At 35.1% G+C, this 23,294-nt stretch overlaps 1 protein-coding gene across 1 annotated transcript in view; it reads right to left on the bottom strand.

The window, feature by feature from the left end:
- SNTG2 (syntrophin gamma 2) overlaps nucleotides 1–23,294 on the bottom strand; it is a 639,175-nt gene that overhangs the window by 398,234 nt on the left and 217,647 nt on the right. The window contains exon 2 of the mRNA XM_020965876.2: nucleotides 16,746–16,883. Coding sequence (XP_020821535.1) covers nucleotides 16,746–16,883 — 138 coding nt within the window. The remainder of the gene's footprint in view (nucleotides 1–16,745; nucleotides 16,884–23,294) is intronic.

Below are 23,294 nucleotides of genomic sequence, written 5' to 3'. Positions count from 1 at the left end.
AGGAGTCTTACCAAATTCTTTTTATGATACAAATATGGTGTTGATACCTAAACCAGGAAGAGTCAAAATAGAGAAAGAAAATTATAGACCAATTTCTCTAATGAATATAGATGCAAAAATTTTAAACAAAATACTAGCAATAGATTGCAGCAACTTATCACAAGAATAATACACTATGACCAGGTAGGATTTATACCAGGAATGCAGGGTTGGTTCAATATTAGGAAAACTATCAGCATCATTGAGCATATCAACACAAAACCAACAGAAACCACATGATCATCTCAATAGATGCAGAAAAGGCTTTTGATAAAATACAACACCCATTCCTATTGAAAACACTAGAAAGCATAGGTATAAATGGAGTCTTCCTTAAAATATAAATAGCATCTGTCTAAAACCTTCAGCAAGCATTATATGTAATGGGGACAGGCTAGAAGCATTTCCAATAAGATCGGGGGTGAAACAAGGATGTCCATTATCACCACTGTTATTCAATATTGTACTGGAAACCTTAGCTTTAGCAATAAGAGAAGAAAAAGAAATTGAAGGCATTAGAATAGGCAAAGAAGAAACAAAGCTATCACTCTTTGCAGATGACATGATGATATACTTAGAGAATCCTAGAGAATCAAGTAAAAAACTACTTGAAATAATAAACAACTTTAGCAAAGTTGCAGGCTATAAAATAAACCCACATAAATCATCAGCATTTCTATATATTACCAACAAAGCCCAACAGCAAGAGATAGAAAGAAAAATCCTATTTAAATTTACTGTAGACATTATAAAATATTTAGGAGTCTACCTCCGAAACAAACCCAGGAACTCTATGAACACAATTACAAAACACTTTTCACACAAATAAAATCAGATCTAAATAATTGGAAAAACATCAGTTGCTCATGGGTAGGCGAGCTAATATAATAAAAATGACAATCCTACCTAAGCTAATTTACTTATTCAGTGCCATACCAATCAAACTACCAAAAATTATTTTATAGAGTTAGAAAAAATAATAACAAGATTCATTTGGAAAAACAAAAGGTCCAGAATATCAAAGGAACTAATGAAAAGAAATGCAGGGGAAGGTGGCCTAGCAATTCCAGATCTTAAATTGTATTATAAAGCAGCAATCATCAAAACTGCTTGGTACTGGCTAAGAAATAGGGAGGTGGATCAGTGGAATAGGTTAAATATGCAAGACACAGTAGTCAATGACTATAGTAATCTATTATTTGATAAACCCAAAGACCCCAGCTTCTGGGATAAGAACCCACTCTTTGAAAAAAACTGCTGGGAAAACTGGAAAAGAGTATGGCAGAAACTAGGCATAGACCCAAATCTCACACCATATACCAAAATAAAGTCAAAATGGGTTCATGACTTAGATATAAAGGCTGATACCATAAGTAAACTGGGAGAACAAGGAATAGTTTACCTATCAGATCTATGGAGAACAGAAGAATTCATGACCAAACAGGAGATAGAGAACATTATGAAAAGCAAAATGGATAATTTTGATTACATTAAATTGAAAAGTTTTTGCACAAACAAAGCCAATGCAACTAAGATTAGAAGGAAGGTAGAAAATTGGGAAAGAATTTTTACAACCATCTCTGATAAAGGCCTCATTTCTAAAATATATAGAGAATTAAGACAAATTTATAAGAACACAAGCCATTCCCCAATTGATAAATGGTCAAAGGATATGAACAGACAGTTCTCAGATGAAGAAATTAAAGCCATCTATAGTCATATGAAAAAATGCTCTAAATCATTGATTAGAGAAATGCAAATCAAAAACACCATCTCAGATTGGCCAACATGACAAAACAGGAAAATGATAAATGTTGGAGAGATGTGGGAAAATTGGAACACTAATACATTGTTGGTGGAGTTGTGAAATGATCCAACCATTTTGGAGAACAATTTGGAACTATGCCCAAAGGGCTACAAAAATGTGCATACCCTTTGATCCAGCAATAGCACTTCTAGGGCTATATCCCAAAGAGATCAAACAAATGGGAAAAGGACCCACATGTACAAAAAATTTCATAGCAGCTCTTTTTGTGGTGGCAAAGAATTGGAAATTGAGGGGATGCCCATCAATTGGGGAATGGCTGAGCAAGTTGTGGTATATGAATGTAATGGAATACTATTGTGCTATAAGAAATGATGAACAGGCTGACTTCAGAAAAACCTGGAAAGACTTATATGGTCTGATGCTGAGTGAAAGTGAGCAGAACCAGAGATTTGTACACAATAACAGCCAGTATGCAATGACTAAATTGAAAAACCCTTCTCAGCATTACAAGGATCTAAGACATCTCCAAGGCCTCATGATGGAAAATGCTGTCCACATCCAAAGAAAGAATTATGGAGTTTGAATGCAGAGCGAAGCATACTATTTGTTATTTTTTCTTCTGTTGTGTTTTGTTTCTCTTCTGATGGTTCCTTCTTTTCTTCAAATTCTTCCTTACAACATGACTAATGGGAAACTATGTTTAATAAGAATGTGTATGTATAGCCTATATCAGATTGCTTTCCATCTTGGGGAGGGAGGGTGAGAAAACTTTTTAAACTCAAAAGCTTATGGAAGTTATTATTATGAATGAAAATAAAATAATAACAAAAGAAAAAATAACATTACATAATTACAAAGAACAAGCCTGGGCCCAAAAAAGAAGTGTGATAATACAATTCTCTCCATTACTTTGAAGAGATGGAAGATGTAAAACATTTCCTATATTTTTAGATTTTTTATTTGCATTGGTCAGCTTTGTGAATTGTTTTTTCCCCTCTTCTTCCGATTTTTTTCTTTAAAAATTATGTGTTATATGAGATAGTTCTTTGGGAAGGTAGAGTATTAGGGCTTTAAAGGGAAAATTTGGATAATATAAACATAGACAAATAATATCAATATATTTTTTTAAAAAGAGAGGACACTGGAGTTTGAGTCAAAAACCTAGACACAATCCATGACTTTGGTATTTGCTAAACAACCTCTGTGATCCTTAACAATTCTCTTAACCTCTGAGTCTGAAGTTCCTTTTCTGCAAAATGGAGGATTCTGACTTATATTTTATCCCCAACACATCAGTGGGCCTGGCAGATGATAAGTGCTTAAATAAAGACTTTACATAGCTAACTATTTCACTAATCTTGCAAATTAGAACTACTTTTACCTTTTAGATCATTCTCTTGCATCACAAAAAAGGGTACATAAAATTAAATATGGTATTCTTCATCAATAAGGTTATAGAATATTTCTTGGGTAAACATATTCCTAGTTAAAAGTAACAATAATAACTAATAATTTTAACATTACATATTATTTTATTGGTTGCAAAATTGCTAGATGTGTGAAAAGAAGTTATCAAACATCTTTCAGAGTCAGTTTTCCTATATGTATTATGGGGATAATAACTTCAATAGTTATTTCACAGGGTTACTATAAATATCAAATGAGATAAGTTTAACTGTTTTGCAACATTTAAAGTATTTAGATGGATAGAGATAGTGAAAAGTATAAAAATATCAAATATATGATATATACATGTATATATTTATACATGCATATATTTCCATATATATTTGTCAGGTAATATTCTCATAGACAATTATGAAACACCTCTAAATCAGAAAACCAAATGACAGTTGATATTTAAAAAGTGCATAAGTAGTAGACATGGTCAGTTGAGTGAAGGTCACATTTTAAAATGTAAATTTTATGTTTTTAAATGAACAAAAAATGATTTCCTCTCCCTTCCAACCCCCCCAATAAAAAAGAAAAGAAAAACAAGATTCTGCAGATAAATGTGCATAGCCAAACAAAAAAATTCTCACATCCACAATATAAAAATTGTTTTATCTCATTTGACACCCTGAATCCATCATCTGTCTTTTAGGAAGCAACATGTTTCAACACTGGCCCTATTGAATCAAAACTGATCATTGCCTTGAAGAATTAAGACATTCAAATTTCTTTAAGTGTTTTTTTATTGTATAAATGATTCTTGATTCTTTTTACTTCATTTTGTATAAACTCATGAAAATCTTCCCAGGTTACTTTGAAGATATCCCTGTTATCATTTCTTACAACCCAATATTATTACCTTACATTCACATACCAGAAATTATTCAATCTTCCCCCAGGGGATGGGTATCTCCTTATTTTCAAATTCTTTACCACCACAAAAGAGTGGATATAAGTAATTTTGTGTATGATCAAAGTGCATTCTTAGTTTGGTATTTTTTGAGGGTATAGTCCTACATTGCCTTACAAAATGCTGAACAGATTCAGAGCTTCGATAACAGCATTGGGCCAGTTTTTCTATACCCCCTCCAATATTTTTTATCATTTTTTTTCCAAATTTATGGGTATTAGGTGGAACTTTAGAATTTCTTTAATTTGCATTTCTCTAATTATTAATGACAGGATTTTTTTTTCATATTTGATAGCCCTAAGGGCAGTTAGGTGATTCAATGGATAAATCGTTGGGCCTGGAATCAGGAAGACTCATCTTCCTGAGTTCAAATCTAGCCTCAAACATATGCTGGCTGTGTGATCCTGGAGAAGTCACTTAACCTTGTTGGCTAGTGTCTTGCCATTTCCTTCTCTAGCTCATCTTACAGACGAGGAAACAGAGGTAATGTGATGACTCATATTGTTTGCAGTAAGTTAAACTCAATGTTCTTTTTCACACAAACTGCAATTTAACCACGTCTACTCTACCATATAGTTGTATGATTGATTGTGTAACCTTATGGAAGACTTTAAATTTGTCTTTATTAAATTCCATCTCATTAAATTTAGCTCAGTTATCTAGTATGTTGAGATTCCTTTTGTTGTGGAACATGTAAGCTATTTCTCCTAACTTTGTGTAATCTCTAAATTTTGTAAGTATGTTATACAATCTTGAATAGCATTAATAAAATATTTAAAAATACATGGCAAAGAACAAAATACTGAGGTATTTCTTATAGGGATCTCTCTGATAACAAAATTGATCTATTTTCATTAGTAATCTTAGGACTTGGTCTTTCAGCAAATTTCAAATCCAACTGACTTTATTATTCTTTTCACACCTCTCCATTAGTTTTACAAGGATAACATGAGACACTTTATCAAATGTTTCACCAAAATCTAGTTATACTCAATTTACAGAATTTTCCTTATCCACCATCTCTGGTTGTTCAGTCATTCAGTTGCACCTGATTCTTCATGACCCCATGGACCATCACACACCAGGGCCTTCTATCATCCTCTCTGAAAGTCTGTCCAACTTCATGTTCATTGTTTCCATGTTACTATCTATCCATCTTATCCTCTGCCAAGCCCTTTCCCTTTTGCCTTCAATCTTGCTCAACATCAGTGTCTTTTCCAATGAATCCTGTCTTCTCATTATATGACCAAAGTATTTAAGCTTCAGCTTCAGTATTTTATCTTCCAGTGAATAACCTGAATTATTTTATTTCAGTATTGATTGATTTGATCTCCTTGCTGTCCAAGTATTCTCAAAAGTCTTCTCCAGCATCACAATTCGAAAGCACCAATTCTGTGGAACTCAACTTTCCTTATAGTTCAACTTTCACAGCTCTACATTGTTACTGGGGAAAAAAACAATATAGTTTCGACTATACAGACACTTGTTAGCAAGGTGATGTCTCTGCTTTTTACTATGCTGTTCAGATTTGCCATAGCTTTCCTTCCAAGAAGCAAGCATCTTTTAATTTCATGGCTTCAGTAATCATATACAGTAATCTTTGAGACCAAGAATATAAAATCTGACACTGCTTCCATTTCTTCTCCCTCAATTTGCCAGGAAATAAGACCAGTTGCTAAGATCTTACTTTTTGTTTTGCTCTGTTTTGTTTTGTTTTGGTTAGTTTCAAGTTAGCACTTACACTCTCCTCTTTCACTCTCATCGAGAGACTTCTTAATTTGTCCTTACTCTACCATTTTATAAATCTGTAATTTGGATGTATATTATATTGGAAAGAATACTAGACTTGGAATACAGGAAGATATGGTTTTGACTACTGTTTTTGAAGCTAGTTGTATGACTTTGGGTAAGTCATTTACCTTCACCAATCCTGTTTCCTCAGTTTTAAAATAGGCTAATTATAACAGCAGCATATTTCACACAATACTATTTTGAGGATTAAAAGAGATAATGTACACAAAGTACTATAAAATCTATCAAGTACCACATAAATGTCAGCTATTATCTTATATATGAAGATAATTTATTCTAAACATTCCAGGGTTTCTACTTCAGTTGTGTTTTCTTTGTACATAAGTGAATAATCAGTTTAATTTTCTATCTTTGCTTCACCCTTTTTAGAAATAGAATATACATTTTGGCTATAGGTTTGAAGATATTTTAATTTTTAATCTTATATTTTTAGTAATTTGCATGCAAATTGCCTTTAATACTCCCCCTATATTGAATTTAAGTTTTTTGAAGAGGTGTACTATTGATTTTTTGTTTTTATATTCCAAGAACCTAGTGTAATCTCTGGCATGAATATTTTATAATTTTTATTGATTTATTTATTATCCTAATGAAAATAATAAGATTAAGTGATGGGACTTTGGTAAATGATTTGAATCCTTTCCTTAGGAAAATCATACATATGAAGAATTATAATGTTTTTAATATTTTAACTAAATGAAGGAGTATTGAGAATCTTCATTCAGCATTCAACAAACACTTAAGTAGCATTATGTTCAGATTATTTAATTAAAATATTCTATATGCATCATGGAGTAATGGTGACCATAGGTTGCTGAAAGCCATAACAATAAAACACAAGCTCTGACAGATCCTACCAATCTAGAAAGGCTTAAAAACTGGCACTGCTAAATAGTCTCCTCTGAGGACCAGACTATCAAAGTAACCAAGAGCTCATAACCAGAAAGTCAGCTACCAGAGAAACTCATGAAATTAGGGATAAATTACACACAGATTTATAAAGTAGTGATTTATAGATGTGTACATGAATCACTTCAATATGTAGCATCCAGAAAGTGGGTGCAGTCAAGCCCATGTCAGTTCCAGTCAAAATTCCCATCTTTGTCACATACACAACTCTTATCTGCCAGACTGCTAGAGAACAAATGGAAATGTATGCACGGAGATATACTCTCTTTACTTAAGTTACATTTGACTCATGACTGAATTGAATGTCTTCCACTGTTTGCTGATCCAAGAAAGCTGACAACTCAGAGTAACACATCAGGGAAGGAAAAGGGGCAGTTTTGGGGAGGAGCTATTGAGAAGACAAGATATTATTTCACACAGAGGTGGAGAAAGCAAAGGTTCTCCCCTAACTTGGTGTGATGGTGGAACAAGGGTTCTCCAAATTGACCACTGACTAAACAAATTAACCAGGCTGTACCAAAAGCTCTCAGATTCTTTGCCTATCTTTTTGAGTTTCCTCTTCCCTAGCACCAATGTAGGGGACATCAAAATGTCTTGGAATGCCTGTGAGTATTCACAAAAAAAGTGAGACATCACCAGAGTTATTGAAGGTATTGCAGCAGTGGGAACGGACTGGCAGTGAAGAAAGAGTTACCATCCAAGGGAAAGCGAGGCCAACGGAAAGAAGATTCCACTAGGTGTGTGATTTCCGTACGCTTAGAAGAAATAAAGTGTAAAACATATAATTAGCAGCCGCCCGAAGCAGTTATCTCTCAAAGATGTTTCCGAATTGTACTACTGGCGAGGACTTAGTGCATTTTATTCTAAGTACTCTATGAACATTTCACTGCTTGATGCTCCTCTTTCAGGTGTGGGAACACACTGTCTGGTTCACACCTGATTGCTCTTTTATACTAGGAACTTTCTTTACTTCCCAATCTGAAGAAGAGGTGACCCTAGATTAGATCTAAAAGAAATTTGGCTAGGGGTTAGAGGCTAGTGATAGAAGGGAACACCGGGAAGCCCAAAACCCCCATTCAAAAGTCAAGCAACCTGAGAGCAATGAATTCAGTTAAAATCTTGAAAATGGGTGAAGGACAAGGATTGGCAAAAGTCATTACGCTCTTTGGCCTTATCCAAGTTAGCCATTTTGTTAGCTATATATTAACAATAACAATCTATTATGATTACTATTACTTATTACTAACAGTCAAACCAAATTGTGAAATCAAAAATTAGTTTTGAGCACTTGTAAAGGCAGTAGAACGCAGTGGGATTTTCTATAATATTCTGAAATTACCATATAGAGCAAAAGGAACAGGAGTACGCAATTAGAAATTGGGTAAATGTGATTTATTAATTATCTTAATGCTTCTGTTAGGTACAAAGTCTGGTGGCAGCTTGGTTGTAACTAAGGTACTTTTACTGAAGCCATGCCTCCACCAGGCATGCTCATCTGGATGATGGTAGTGGGTGTAAGGGCATTACTTATTCATAGGGATTTTGAATGTGGATTCTGGCTGGGTTCCTCCCCAATGGCCTCGTGAGGGATGGTGGTCATGGTTTTATCTGCCCCAATCATACTTCCTCCCATCTTAATTAGCTCACCAACCAGAATCTTAGAAATATTTGTGATACAGTAGATCAAGCTCTGGAGTTGGAGTCAAATGACTTCTAAATAATCAAACAATCAATATGCATTTTTGAATCACTGACTATGTTTGATTGACTGTGCCAATAAAAGTTGTTTTTGAGTTATTTATCTGCCACTAATTTGATATACAATCTTAGGTAGGTCAATACACCTACATTCCTCTATATTTCTGAGCCTCAATATCATCATCTGTAAAATGAGAAGGTTAGAGAAGTTTATCATTGATGCCCCATTTCAGTCTTAGCATTCTGTAATAGATTCCTGTTATTATAGACAGTCCTGGTTGGCATTTGTTAAAAATGAACTTGGAGTAGGGTTAGTTTATATCCAGAATACTTAAAATATATTATCATAGCCACAAAAATAAGCCCCTTAAGTTCACATGTTTTAAATAAGGTCTCAAATACTAAAAATGATGCCAATAAGAATTTGTATCTGATCTAAGATTAAAAAAAATATTAAATTCAGAAGCCAGTTATTTACACAGAAGACTGGTATCATACACAAATGACTGAATGAAAAAGCATTTATTAAGTGCTTGCTAATGGGGATGGGATATTAACCCCACAAAGGAAAAGTCCCTAAGACTCCTTCACTGATTAATTTAATTACTGCATTAATTAATTAGCTTCGAACTACCTCCAGTTTGCGCCTTTTGTGATTTATATTAACTGGGGGTAGGATGTAAAGTTTTCCTTACACAAAGAAAAATTAAAAACAGTTCCTTCCCTCAAGAAGCTTATATTATCTTACACCTGATGGAACTGAAACATAGACAGGATAACATTACTGATAATAATCATCATATCTCTAATATTTCTATAGCATTTGAAGTTTACCAATTGCTTCAAATAATCCTGTGAAACAAATTATGTCAGACTTATCATCCCCAATTTGAATTCAAACTTAAGATTCAAAGAGGTCTAAAATTTTGCAAAATCTCATACAAATAGGAAAAAGTAGAGCCATGGTTTGTAAACTTGTCCTTACATAGGACTCAGAGCTCAAAGGTCTAAGCTTATAGAATAATTAGCTCAGTACTTTCAGATTACATATCATGAAAATGAGGTCTAGTCATTCAATTAAAGTTTAAAAAAATTAGTATGTTGTAGAACTGAGATTTGAATTTAAATAATCTGATTAAAAATCTAGAATTTCCACTGAACCATACTGCTGACTATTAAGGAAAAAAAAGCCGGGGGTGGAGCCAAGATGGCCGAGTGAAAGCAGTGACTTTCTTGAGCTCTCCCCCAAACCCCTCCAAATACTTCAAAAAATGGCTCTAAACAAATCTGAAGCAGCAGAACCCACAAAAAGACAGAGTGAAACAAATTTCCAGCCCTTTGACAACCTGGATGATTGATCAGAAAAGTGTATCGTGCTGGACTGGGAGCGCAGCGCAGCGCCACGCCGCAGCAAACATGGAGCAGGCCTCAGAGGACTGAATCGCGGGCAGCTGTGGAGGTTTCCAGACTCCTCAATCCACCAATGCCAAAGACAACTTAGAAGGTCAGTGGGAAAAGTCTGTTTCTGTCGATGGTCAGAGAGGAAGGCGGGGATTCAGCTCCATTCCCCAAGAGCATGGCCATGGGGGGGACAGCTGCTTCCCAAGCTTCCGGCCACAGACTGAGGGAGAATCCAGTGGCTGATCAGAGAGGGATTGCAGGGATCTCTTTGCCAGTGCTGAGGCAGGAATCTCTTGCTTTGCCCATGTGTGGATCTGGGTCACAGTTCTGGGCAGCAGTGCTGGGGTGAGGAGGAGCCCTGGCGTGGTGGAGCTTGTAGTGGCTGGGGAGAGAAACCCCTCCTCACAGTTACAGGACAGAAAGGGATACTTGTGGTCACAGGCCAGGAAAGGAGTAAACACCTTGCCCCTTATCATACCACCTTGGAAGAACTGAAAATTTACAGGTCCCTACAAGTATCTCTGAAAACAGCTACACAAACCCCTGAAGCTTGGGACAATACACTCTCCACACTGGAAGCAGACTCTTACCTTAACAAAGAGTTTAAAACTCAAGTAATTGGCTGGGATCATGAGAAGCAGCGCAAAAAGAGTCAGACCACAGAATCTTACTTTGGTGAAAAAGAAGATCAAGATATACAACCAGAAGAAGACAACAAAATCAAAGCTCCTACATCCAAAGCCTCCAAGAAAAATATGAATCAGTCCCAGGCCTTGGAAGAGCTCAAAAGGGATTTTGAGAAGCAAGTAAGGGAAGTAGAGGAAAAACTGGGAAGAGAAATGAGAGTGATGCAAGAAAATCATGAAAAACAAGTCAACAGCTTGCTAAAGGAGACCCAAAAAAATACTGAAGAAAATAACACCTTAAAAAACAGCCTAACCCAAATGGCAAAAGAGGTCCAAAAAGCCAATGAGGAGAAGAATGCCCTAAAAAGAAAAATTGGCCAAATGGAAAAGGAAGTCCAAAAGATTACTGAAGAAAATACTTCCTTAAAAATTAGAATAGAGCAATTGGAAGATAGTGACTTTATGAGAAATCAAGACACTGTAAAACAAATCCAAAAGAATGAAAAATTAGAAAACAATGTGAAATATCTCATTGGAAAACAATGACCTGGAAAATAGATCCAGGAGAGAGAATTTAAAAATTATTGGACTATCTGAAAGCCATGATCAAAAAAAAGAGCCTAGACATCATCTTTCAAGAAATTATCAAGGAAAACTGCCCTGATACATTAGAACCAGAGGGCAAAATAGAAATTGAAAGAATCCACCTATCTCCTCCTGAAAGAGATCCCCAAAGGAAAACTCCTAGGAATATTGTAGCCAAATTCCAGAGTTCCCAGGTCAAGGAGAAAATATTACAAGCTGCCAGAAGGAAACAATTCAAGTACTGTGGAAACACAATCAGGATAACACAAGATTTAGCAGCTTCTACATTAAAGGACCAGGGCATGGAATATAATATTCCGGAGGGCAAAGGAGATAGGATTACAACCAAGAATCACCTACTCAGCAAAACTGAGTATAATCCTTCAGGGGAAAAAATGGTCATTCAGTGAAATAGAGGACTTTCAAGCATTCCTGATGAAAAGACCAGAGCTAAACAGAAAATTTGACTTTCAAATACAGGACTCAAGTGGAACATGAAGAGGTAAACAGGAAAGAGAAATCATAAGAGACTTATTAAGATTGAACTGTTTACATTCCTGCATGGAAAGATGATATTTGTAACTCATGAGAACTTTGTCAGTATTAGGGTAGTTGAAGGAAAAAAATTATATGTATGTATATATAGATAGATAGAGGGCACAGGGTGAGTTGAAGATTAAGGGGTCATATCTGGAGAATAAAATTAAGGGATGAGAGAGGATGATACTCAGAGAAGAAAGGCAGAGGTAGAATGGGGTAAATTATCTCACAAAAAAAAAACAGAAAAAAAAGTCTCTCACAGTGGAGGGGAAACAGGGGAAGGTGAAAGGGAATGAGGGAATCTTATTTTCATAGGATTTGGCTTAAGGAGAGAATAACATACGCATTCAACTGGGTATGGAAATCTGTCTTACCCTACAGTAAAATGGGGGGAGAAGGGGACAAGAGAGCAGGGGGGTGATAGAGAGGAGGGCAGATTGGGAAAGAGGGTAATCAGAAGCAAATACTTCTGAGGAGGGACAGAGTCAAAAGAAAGAATAGAATAAATGGGAGGGCAGGATAGGATTAAGGGAAATAGAGTTCGTTTTTCATAACATGTCTACTAAGGAAGTGTTTTGCATAGCTGCACATATACAACCTATATTGAGTTGCTTGCCTTTTCAATGAGGGTGGGTTGGGAGGGAGGAAGGGAGAAAATTTGGAACTCAAAGTTTTAAAAACACATGTTTTAAAAAAATGTTTTCACATGCAACTGGGAAATAAGAAATACAGGAAATGGGGTACAGAAATCTATCCTGCGCTGCAGGAAAATAGAAGGGGAAGGGAATAAGACAAGGGAGGGGGGAGAGATAGAAGAGAAGGCAGACCAGGGGAAGGGGTATTCAGAATGCATGCCATCTTGGGGTGGGGGGAGGGGTGAGAAATTTGGAACTCAAAAACTTGTGGAAGTGAATATTGAAAACTAAAAACAAACAACTTTATAAATTAAAAAAAAGAAAAAAGAAAAAAAAGCAAAGAGCTGTCATTTTAGAACACAACTAGAAATACTTTAAGTCTGTTTATGAGAAAACTTGTAATTATCCAGTAAGAAAGATTATCTCTTGTTTAACTAGAGTATCATTTCTGAATAAAAAGACCAGCTACTAAAGCTGATGTGTCATTTACTTTTCTTTTTAATTTTCTTTTGGTCAACTAAAACACATTTGTTTTCCATGTTTTAGAATCCTGATTTGAAGTAAAACAACAAAAACAAATAAGAAAGCATAGATTTAATACCCTAATAGCATGAACAATGAATCCCATGAAGCGGTCACATGTAGTATAATTCACACTATGTGAAGTTATAATTATCTAAAATACAGTAATTGGTTCTAACCTAATGGAAATATGCAGTATGAATTAGAATAATGAGACCACTTGCCAGGATTAATTGTTCTAACTAATTGGGACCCAACTGTATTATAACACAATACATTTGTTGTTAAATTTGTGAAAACTTTCAAGGTGAGACACATGTGGCTAAAGCAAGTAAGCTAATGACCATTTTTCATGTAAGCACTGAGAAATTGTGGTGCTGGAGATGAGTTCATTGCATTTGGTTGTCAAGTATACAGATGAATAAGTTCCACCTCTGACACTACAAGTGTGAACAAGGCATTTCTCTCTGTGCTTCAGTTCCCTGATCTGTGAAAGAGATAACGCTACCTCATGACATAGTGCTCATAAACCTTAGAGCCCTAGATGAATGAATTGTTAACAATATGCATTATTTGCTATCTTTTATTTATGGTTAAAGAGGAAGTTAATTATAAATAAGAGGGAGAAGAATACAAAGGAAGCCCATTCTTCTAAGTAAAATAAATCATGTTTACACAGGTATATGGATAGTATACTATATTAATTTTTGTTTTGTTCTTCTTATTGGATGTGATACCCAATACAAAGATTCCAAAATCTGTACTTGGAATATAAATTACATAACACTGGCTTTTCTTATTTCCACATCAATCTCTAGCCTCCTTTGGGAATAAGAGTAGCGCCCCTCAATCACTGCAGAAGACTCATACCCTCACATCCTACACATCCCAGTGATTCTGAAACCCTCTTGTTCATCATCCAAACCCTATTCCCCTTACTCTCCCATCAAGTTCCTTATTCTCATCCCTTTAATTCTTCCACCCCAACCAAACACTACACATCCCTTCCATTGTGTCCCCTGGGATGCCTATTCTATAGGCAACAAACTTCTCTTCATCCTAAATCTTTTCCTCTCCCTCATTCATCTATTAGCTTTTACTGAAGCTCAGTGTCCCTCTAATGTCACAGCCTTACCAACTACCCTTCCTAGTGCTGTTGCATCTTCACTTATTTACGTTATACAACATCAATTGGACCTTCACCTGGTCAAGGTGGGGGAGTTGCAATACTTGCTCCTAATTGCTACATTCAGGTTCTCTCCCTTCCTCCATCACTCAATAATTTTTCATCCTTTGAAATTCATGCAATTCATTTCTATCACCCAATTACAATGTGGTAGCTGCTGTCTACAGACCTCCAGGTAATTCCCTTTCCTTCCACAATGAGCTGAGAACCTTGCCTCATAATTTATTTAAAAAAAATTGATGCCATTCACCATGAGTTCTTTCTTCTTTTCCCTTCCTCATCTCATATCACCCATATACTTTCTGCCACTACCTCCTCCAAAACTCTCTAACATGATGCCTCACTCCCTACCAAGGCTAAACCCTTTACCTATTCAAGTGATCCCATTCCTTTCAATCTCCACTAATATATTGTCCCTTCTGTTATCCTCACTCTATCTTTTTTTAAATCTTTCCCTTTTCCTGGCTCCTTCTATGCTGCCTACAAACATACCCATATCCTTTCCACTCTCTAAAACACCTCATTTGGTCTTTCCATCTCTTTTATCATTCATATATATATATATATATATATATATATATATATATATATATGCATACATACACAAACACATACCTATATATACATATACATGTATATATGTATGTATATACACACATATATGAATATATACTATATTGATATACATGCACATACACATATATGAGTATATATAAAGATAAATGATAGGTAGATAGATATAGACATTTATAACTATATATCTATCTATATATTTATATCTTCCTATTTTTGCAGCTACACTCCTTGAGAAGGTCATGTACAATAGGAACCTTTACTTTTTCTTCTTTTACTCTCTTTCAAGCCCTTACGATCTGGCTTAAGTCCTAAATATTATATTGAAATTGTTCTCTCCAAAGTTACTAATGATCTCTTAGTTGTAAAATCAAATTGTCTTTTCCCAATCTCCATTCTCCTCTACAGCCACTGATACTACTGATCAGCCTTTCCTCCTGGATACTCTCTCCTCTGCAGGTTTTGTAGACATCACTCACTCCTGGTTCTCTTCCAACCTATCTTAACACTCCTTAGTCTCTTTTGTGGGATATTCATTTTTAAAAGACTTGAAGTGCAATAGGTGTCCACCAAGGTTCTGTCTTGGGTCCTCTTCTCTTCTCCTTCTATACTACTTTACTTGGTCATCATATCAACTCCCATGGATTCAGTTACCATCTCTATGCTGGCAATCCTCAAATTTACAAACCCTACCCAGACATCTCTGCTGATCTCTAATCTCATATCTCCAACTGCCTTTAAGACATCTCAAACTGGAAATCCAATAGACATCCTAAATTAAAAATTGTCCAAAATAGAACTTTTTTATCTTTCTCCCTAAATTCTTCACCCTACCTCTCCTATGTTCTCTGTTACTATAGAGAGCAACAATAACTTTCCAGTCCCTCATGTTCACAATCTTGGTGTCATTTTCAATTCCTCACAGTTTCTTAACCTTCCCCTATATCCAATCTGTTGCCAAAGTCTGTTGTTTCCAGTTTTGTAACATTAATCAAATACTCCCCATTTTCTCCCCTGATATTGCCACCACTATGATGCAGACCCTTATCATTTCATACTTGGACCATTGCAGATATATGCTGGTGGGTCTGCCTGCCTCAAATCTCTCTCCCCACTTCAATCCATCCTCCATTTAGCCCCTTCAAAAAATCACTATAGGAAAAAGTGGTTCTCTATCACCTCCAGGATCAAATACAAAATCTTCTATATGTCATTAAAGCTCATCAAAGTCAACACCCTTCCCACTTTTCCAGGTGTCTAATAACTAATTCCCCTCCACATATTCTGATCCAGTAATGCTGACCTCCTTGCTATTCCATGAACAAAATTCTCTATGTCTTAGCTCTGGGTATTTCCTCTGGATGTCCCCCGTGCCTGGAAAGTTCTCTTTCCTTTTCTCTGTTTATGGTTTTCTCTGGCTTTTTAAAGTACCAATTAATAATCCCATCTTCTACTGGATGGCTTTTCCAAACTTTTGTCATTCTAAGGCTTTCCATATCTCAACTGTTTCCTATTTATCATTTACAGAGTTTGCTTTTACATATTAATTGGCTTATCACTATCCTCATTCAATTGTGATCTCCTTGAGAGCAGGGATTTTTTTTTCTGCCTTTTTTGCACCCACAGTGCTTAGCACAGTGCCCAGCACATAATAGTTGCTTAACGTTTATTGACTAATTGATGCATTTCTATAAATTTAAAGTTAAATATACTAAATTTCTATTTATCACTGTTTAGAGTAATATCATACCTATAAAATCTCAGGGTGAAAAAATAAAAACAGGAAAAAATTAGAACATAAAACAATAAAGACTTTTAAATATACAACTTTTTTGAAGCTTTTTCCACTAGTAATAGAAAACTACCATTTAATGATAAGTAAAACTCAGTAGATTAGCATATTTTAAGTAACAGGAAATATAATGCCAAAAAATGTGTCTTTTCATTATATATATTAAAATTAAATTCATTTCAACAAACACTAAGTGGCATGCCTCAATTAATCAGTGAATCTGAGTATTGTATTCTGTTCTTAGAATTCTCACACACATTGAAATATATAGACACAAAGAAATAGAGAAGCACTTACATTTGCACTATGATTGCTTCCACTAACACAGATGACATCTTGTTTTTGAATTGTAAGTACTTCTTTTGTAAGTTTCAATCGGATGTCAAAAGCATTTTCAGACCCTTCATCATACAACAGTGCAATACCCGTTTTAGTCTGCCGAGACAAAGTAAAAATGCAAATAAAATGGTTGGTAAGTAATAAGCTTTTTACGAACATCTTTCATTGAAAAATGTGCTACAAGCATATTAATATTCTGTCCCTGAAGTTTTAAACTGCACACACACAAAGCAAAAATTTTAATAGAATGTCTTTTCAATTAGATTTAAGTAAAATTAGGGTTACTAATAAAATCCACTAATGAGTGCTGGAAACAATTACCTATATTCTTAATATGTTATAATGAATAACAATCACATAATTGAAATTACACAAACAATATTTTTCTTTGTATTTTAATTTCAGCCTGGCTTTAAACTTTCTTCCTCCTCTTTCTCTATATGGAGATTTGGCCTCAGGGTCAAGAACCCTGAGTTTAAGTCCCCCCTCTGAAATATGCTGACTATTTGACCTTTGGCAAGCCACAATATTTCTCAGTAACCCAGATAGAGAAGTTGTAGAGCACTTGCTAATAACTACCACCACCACCACCACCACCACCACCATCATCATCATCATCATTTATATATTGTTTTAAGGTTTGTTAAGGGTTTTATACATGCTATGTCTTATCCTCATAGCAACCTTGGGAATTGGATACTATTATCTCCCATTTTAAATACAAGAAAATGGAGGCAGAGAGAAGTCATATGACTTGTCCAAAGCCACACAACTAATAAGTTTCTGAGGCAGGATTTAAACTCAAGTTTTTCTGAAACCAAATTCAGCACTGGGCTCACTGTGACACTTAACTGATATCTGTTTGCAAAAGGAGGTTCCTCATAGGAGTCCCCTACATCTATAAAATCACAGGTGAAGTACAGAAAGAAGAAAAGAAAGTAAAATTATGAAATGTCAGAACTGGAAAGAACTTTAGTGATCATCTAGTCAAACCCCTTCAAACCCCTTCATTTTACAGTAGTAGAAACTGAGGCACAGAAAAATTGGTCATCCATCAAATACCAAACAGCAAATTCAAGATGCAGAGTAAAATCAGCAATTTTGCCAAGGTCTCCCATCCCACTTCTCTAAACAACTTTAAAAAACATATCAAAAGGAGAAGTTAAGGGAGATACAGGAAGAAATAGAAAGCAAAACTAAACTAGTGGGGCACCTCCCCTCTCAGAACTAGATAAATCTAACCACAGAGTAAACAAGAAAGAAGTTAAGGAGATAATAGAATTTTAGAAAGGTTAAATATGGTTGACCTCTGGAGAAAACTGAATGGGGACAGAAAGGAATATATCTTTTTCTTGGCAGTACATGGTACACAAAATTTGACCATGTACTAGGGCATAAAACCCTTACAACCCAATGTAGAAAGGCAGAAATATTAAATGCATCCTTTTCAGATCATGATGCAATAAAATTACATGTAATAAAGGGCCATGAAAAGATAGACTAAAAATTAATTGGAAACTAAATAATCTAATCCTAAAGAATGAGTGGGTCAAACAATAAATCATAGAAACATTCCATAATTTCATTCAAGAGAATGACAATGAGACAACATACCAAAATTTATGGAATGCAGCAAAATCAGTGGTTAGGGGAAGCTTTGTGTCTCTAAATGGTTACATGAATAAAATAGAGAAAGAAGAGATCAATGAGTTGGGCATGCTACTAAAAAAACCTAGAACAAATTAAAGATCACCAATCAAATACCTAACTAGAAATTCTGAAAACTAAGGGAGATATTAATAAAATTGAAATTAAGAAAACTATTGAACTAATAAATAAAACTAAGAGCTGGTTTTATGAGAAGAAACAGTAAGACAGATAAACATTGGTTAATTTGATTTAAAAAAAAAGAAATCTAAATTACCAGCATAAAAAATTAAAAGGGTGAATTCACCACCAATGGAAAGGAAATCAAAAGAATAATTAGGAGCTATTTTATCCAACTGTATGCCAATAAATTTTACAATTTTTTTGTGAGGAGGCAAGGCAACTGGGGTTAAGTGACTTGCCCAGAGTCACATAGCTAGTAAGTGTTATGTGCCAGAAGTTGGATTTGAATTCAGGTCTTCCTAACTCCAAGGCCAGTCCTCTATCCACTGCACCACCTAACTACCCTTAAAATTTGCCAATATTAGTGAAATGGATGAATATTTACAAGAATATAAATTGCCTAGATTAACAGAAGAGGAAATGAAACACTTAACCCCATTTTAGGAAAAGAAATTGAACAAGCCATCAATGAACTCCCTAAGAAAAAATTTCCAGGGCCAGATGGATTTACAAGTGAATTCTATCAAAGAACAACTAATTCCAATGCTATATAAATTATACTGGAAAATAGATGAAAAAGGAGTCCTACCAAATTATTTTTATGATACAAATATGGTGTTGATATCTAAACCAGGAAGAGACAAAACAAAGAAAATTATAGACTAATCTCTCTAATGAATATAGATGTAAAATTTTAAATAAAATATTAGTAAGGAGATTACAACTTCTCTTAAGGATAATACACTATGGCTATGTAGGATTTATACCAGGAATGCAAGGCTGTTTCAATATTAGGAAAACTATCAGCATAATTGACCATATCAACAACAAAACTAACAGAAATCATATGATTATCTTAATAGATGCAGAAAAAAGCATTTGACAAAATATAAAACCCATTACTATTAAAAACAACAGAGATCATAGGAATAAATGAAGTCTTCCTTAAAATGATAGATAGCATCTATCAAAAACCATCACCAACCATTATATGAAATGGGGATAAGCAAGAAGCATTTTAAATAAAACCAGGGGTGAAACAAGGATGTCCATTATCACCACTGTTATTCAATATTGTGCTAGAAATGTTAGCTGTAGCAATCAGAGGAGAAAAAGAAATCAAAGCAATTAGAATAGGCAGAGAAGAAATAAAGCTATCACTCTTTGCAGATGATATGATGGTATGCTTAGAGAATCCTAGAGAATCCAATAAAAATATTACTTGAAATAATAATCAATTTTAGCAAAGTGGAAGGATACAAAAAAATCCACTCAAATCATTGGCATTTGTTTATATTAATAACAGACTCCAATAGCAAGAGATAGAAAAAGAAATTCCATTTAAAATTACTGTAGACATTACAAAATATTTGGGAGTCTACCTGCCAAAACAAAATCAGGAACTATATGAGCACAATTACAAAACACTTTTCACACACATAAAGTCAGATGTAAATAATCAAAAAAAATCAGTTGCTTATGGATAGGCCAAGAAAATATAATTAAAATGACAATTCTACCTAAATTAATCTACTTATTTAGTGCCATACTAATCAAACTACCAAAAATTATTTTATATAGCTAGAAAAAACAATAACAAAATTCATCTGGAAGAAAAAAAGGTCCAGAATATCAAGAGAACTAATGAAAAGAAATGCAAGGGAAGGTGGCCTAGCTGTACCAGTTGTTAAATTGTATTATAAAGCAGCAATCATCAAAACTACTTGGTACTGGCTAAGAAACAGAGTGGTGTATCAGAGGAATAGGTTAGATATGCAAGACACAAGTGTCAAAGAGTATACCAATATACTATTTGATAAATCCTAAGACTCTAGCTTCTGGGATAAGAAATCATTAGCAAAAATTGTTGACAAAAGTGGAAAAGAGTATGGTAGAAACTGGGCATAGACCAACATCTTACATCCTATATCAAGATAAAGTCAAAATGGGTACACGATTTAGATATAAAGACTGATACTATAAGCAAACTAGGAGAGCAAGGAATAGTTTACCTATCAGATTTATGGAGAACAGAAAAATTTATGATCAAAAAAGTGATACAGAACACTATGAAATGCAAAATGGATCATTTTAATTACATTAAACTGAAAAGTTTTTGCACAAACAAAGCCAATGCATCCAAGATTAGGAGGGAAGCAGAAAACAAGGAAAACAGTTTTACTATCAGTGTCTCTGATAAAGGCTTCATTTCAAAAATATCTAGAAAATTGAGTCAAATTTATAAGAATACAAGTCATCCTCAATTGATAAATGGTCAAAGGATGTGAACAGACAGTTTTCAGAGGAAGAAATTTAAGCTATCTACTGTCATATGAAAAAATGTTCTAAATCACTATTGATTAAAGAAACATAGATTAATACACCTCTGAGGTACCACATTGCGCATATCAGATTGCCTAGCATAACAGAACAGGATAATGATAAATGTTGGAGATGTGGAAAATTGAAACACTAATGCACTGTTGGTGGAGCTGTGAACTGATCCAACCCTTCTGGAGAGCAATTTAGAACTATGACCAAAGGCCGATAAAATTGTGCATACCCTCTGACCCAGCAAAACCAATTATAGGGATGTATCCCAAAGAGATCATAAAAAAAGGAAAAGGACTCACGTATACAAAAGTATTCATAGTAGCTCTTTCTGTGGTAACAAAGAATTGGAAATTATGGGGATGCCCATCAATTGGGGAATGGCTGAACAAGTTGTGGTATAGAAATTTAATGGAATACTATCATGCTATAAGAAATGAAGAGCAGGCAGACTTAAGAAAAACCTGGAAAGACTTATATGAACTGATGGTTAGTGAAGTGAACAGAACAGGAGAATATTGTACACAGTAACAGCTACATTATGAAATGACTGGCTTTGATAGACATGGCTATTCTCAGCAATGCAAGGATCTAAGACAACTCCAAAAGACTCATGATGAAAAATACTATCCACATTCAGAGAAAGAACTATGGGGTCTGAATGTAGATGGAAGCATACTATATGCTATCCTTTTCCTTTGTTGTTTTGTTTTATTGCTTAATTGTCATGGTTCCTCCCATTAGTTCTAATTGTTCTTTATATCAAGAATAATGGGAAAATATGCTTAATATGAATATATAAGTAGAGCCTATATCAAACTGCACATGGTCTTGGGGGAGGGAGGAAAAAGAGGGGGATTAAATTTAAAACTCAAAATCTTATGGAATTGAATATTGAAACCTAAAAATTAATTAATTTTAAAAAACCATATCAGACTGAATTCTGAGCAAGATAATCAATAAAAAGTTACAAAGAGTCATTTTTTTCAGTCCAGAGTACATCAGGAAGACAGATAGAGAGGTCTATAGACAGTGGGGTGGGAGGAAAGAGCTACTGGCTGCTGGCCTTGGAGGCTGCAGCATGGGTAGCAGGGGTGGCAGCAGCCCCAGAAATGCCCAGTGTCCAAAATCAGTAATGAGATTGAATATCTGATAGGAGAGAGAGAGAGATTGATTACAGGCAGACCTCTATGGCAGCACTGGGTATAGAACTGGCCATTTTTTATCATGTTCATCACACAGTTTAAGGCTGCAGTTCCAGAGTGGAGTGGAGTGATTGTGGTTGTGAGGGAGCAGGAGTCCTACCTGGGTACCATCACAGTCCATAGTGGAGAGGAGCAGTTATCATCTTAAGGGAGCAAGGCCTCTACCTGTTTAAGCAGCAGAGCACTGACCAGGAGGGCAATGACCAGATAACAATCCAGATCATAACACTTTGGAAGCATTGAATGCATACAGATTAAAAAACAAAAACAAGGGGCAGCTAGGTGGCGCAGTGGATAGAGCACCGGCCCTGAAGTCAGGAGGACCTGAGTTCAAATCCAGCCTCAGACCAAACATTGACACTTACTAGCTGTGTGACCCTGGGCAAGTCACTTAACCCCAATTGCCTAAAAACAAAACAACAACAACAACAACAACAACAACAACAAAAACAACAGACCTAACTATGAAAACAGCAAGACACAAAAGTTTGAAGGTCAGGTTACTTACTCACCCCTCTCCCTACTCCAAGAAGTAAGCAGAAGACAACTCTAACATAAAGTCCAAAGTCAAAAAATAGGTTGGGAAAAATAGACCACAAAAACCACCTGCCCATAAAGAGTTACTATGATGACAAGGAAGTTTGAGACAATAACTGCAAAGAAGATAATGATTTGAAAAGACCTACAAGCAAATCCTCAATGCAAAAGATTCAGGCTGGACACAATTCCAATAAGAATTCCTAGAAGAGCTAACAAAAGAGATAAAGAGCAAAAAGTGGTTTTAAGAATCAAATATGAGCAGTAGAGGAAAAAATGGGAAAAGAAGTGACAGCAGTGCAAGACAATTATGAAAAGTGAATTAGTAGCTTGATAAAAAATTCCAAAGAAAATAATTTCTTAAAAATCAGAATTGGAGGCGGCGGGTAGGTGGCACAGTGGATAGAGCATTGGCCTTGAAGTCAGGAGGACCTGAGTTCAAATCCAGCTTTAGGCCAAATATTTGATACTTACTAGTTGTGTGACCCCCGGCAAGTCACTTAACCCCAATTGCTTAAAAAAAATCAGAATTGGACACATGGCAAAAGAGGTACAACACATACTAAGAAAAATAATATTTTAAAATTAGAGTTGACCAAATTGA

This window comes from Phascolarctos cinereus, unplaced genomic scaffold (genome assembly GCF_003287225.1).
Source record: "Phascolarctos cinereus isolate Bilbo 61053 unplaced genomic scaffold, phaCin_HiC Scaffold_2;HRSCAF=192, whole genome shotgun sequence".
Taxonomy (NCBI): domain Eukaryota; kingdom Metazoa; phylum Chordata; class Mammalia; order Diprotodontia; family Phascolarctidae; genus Phascolarctos; species Phascolarctos cinereus.
This window is presented reverse-complemented; position numbering and strand designations above follow the sequence as displayed.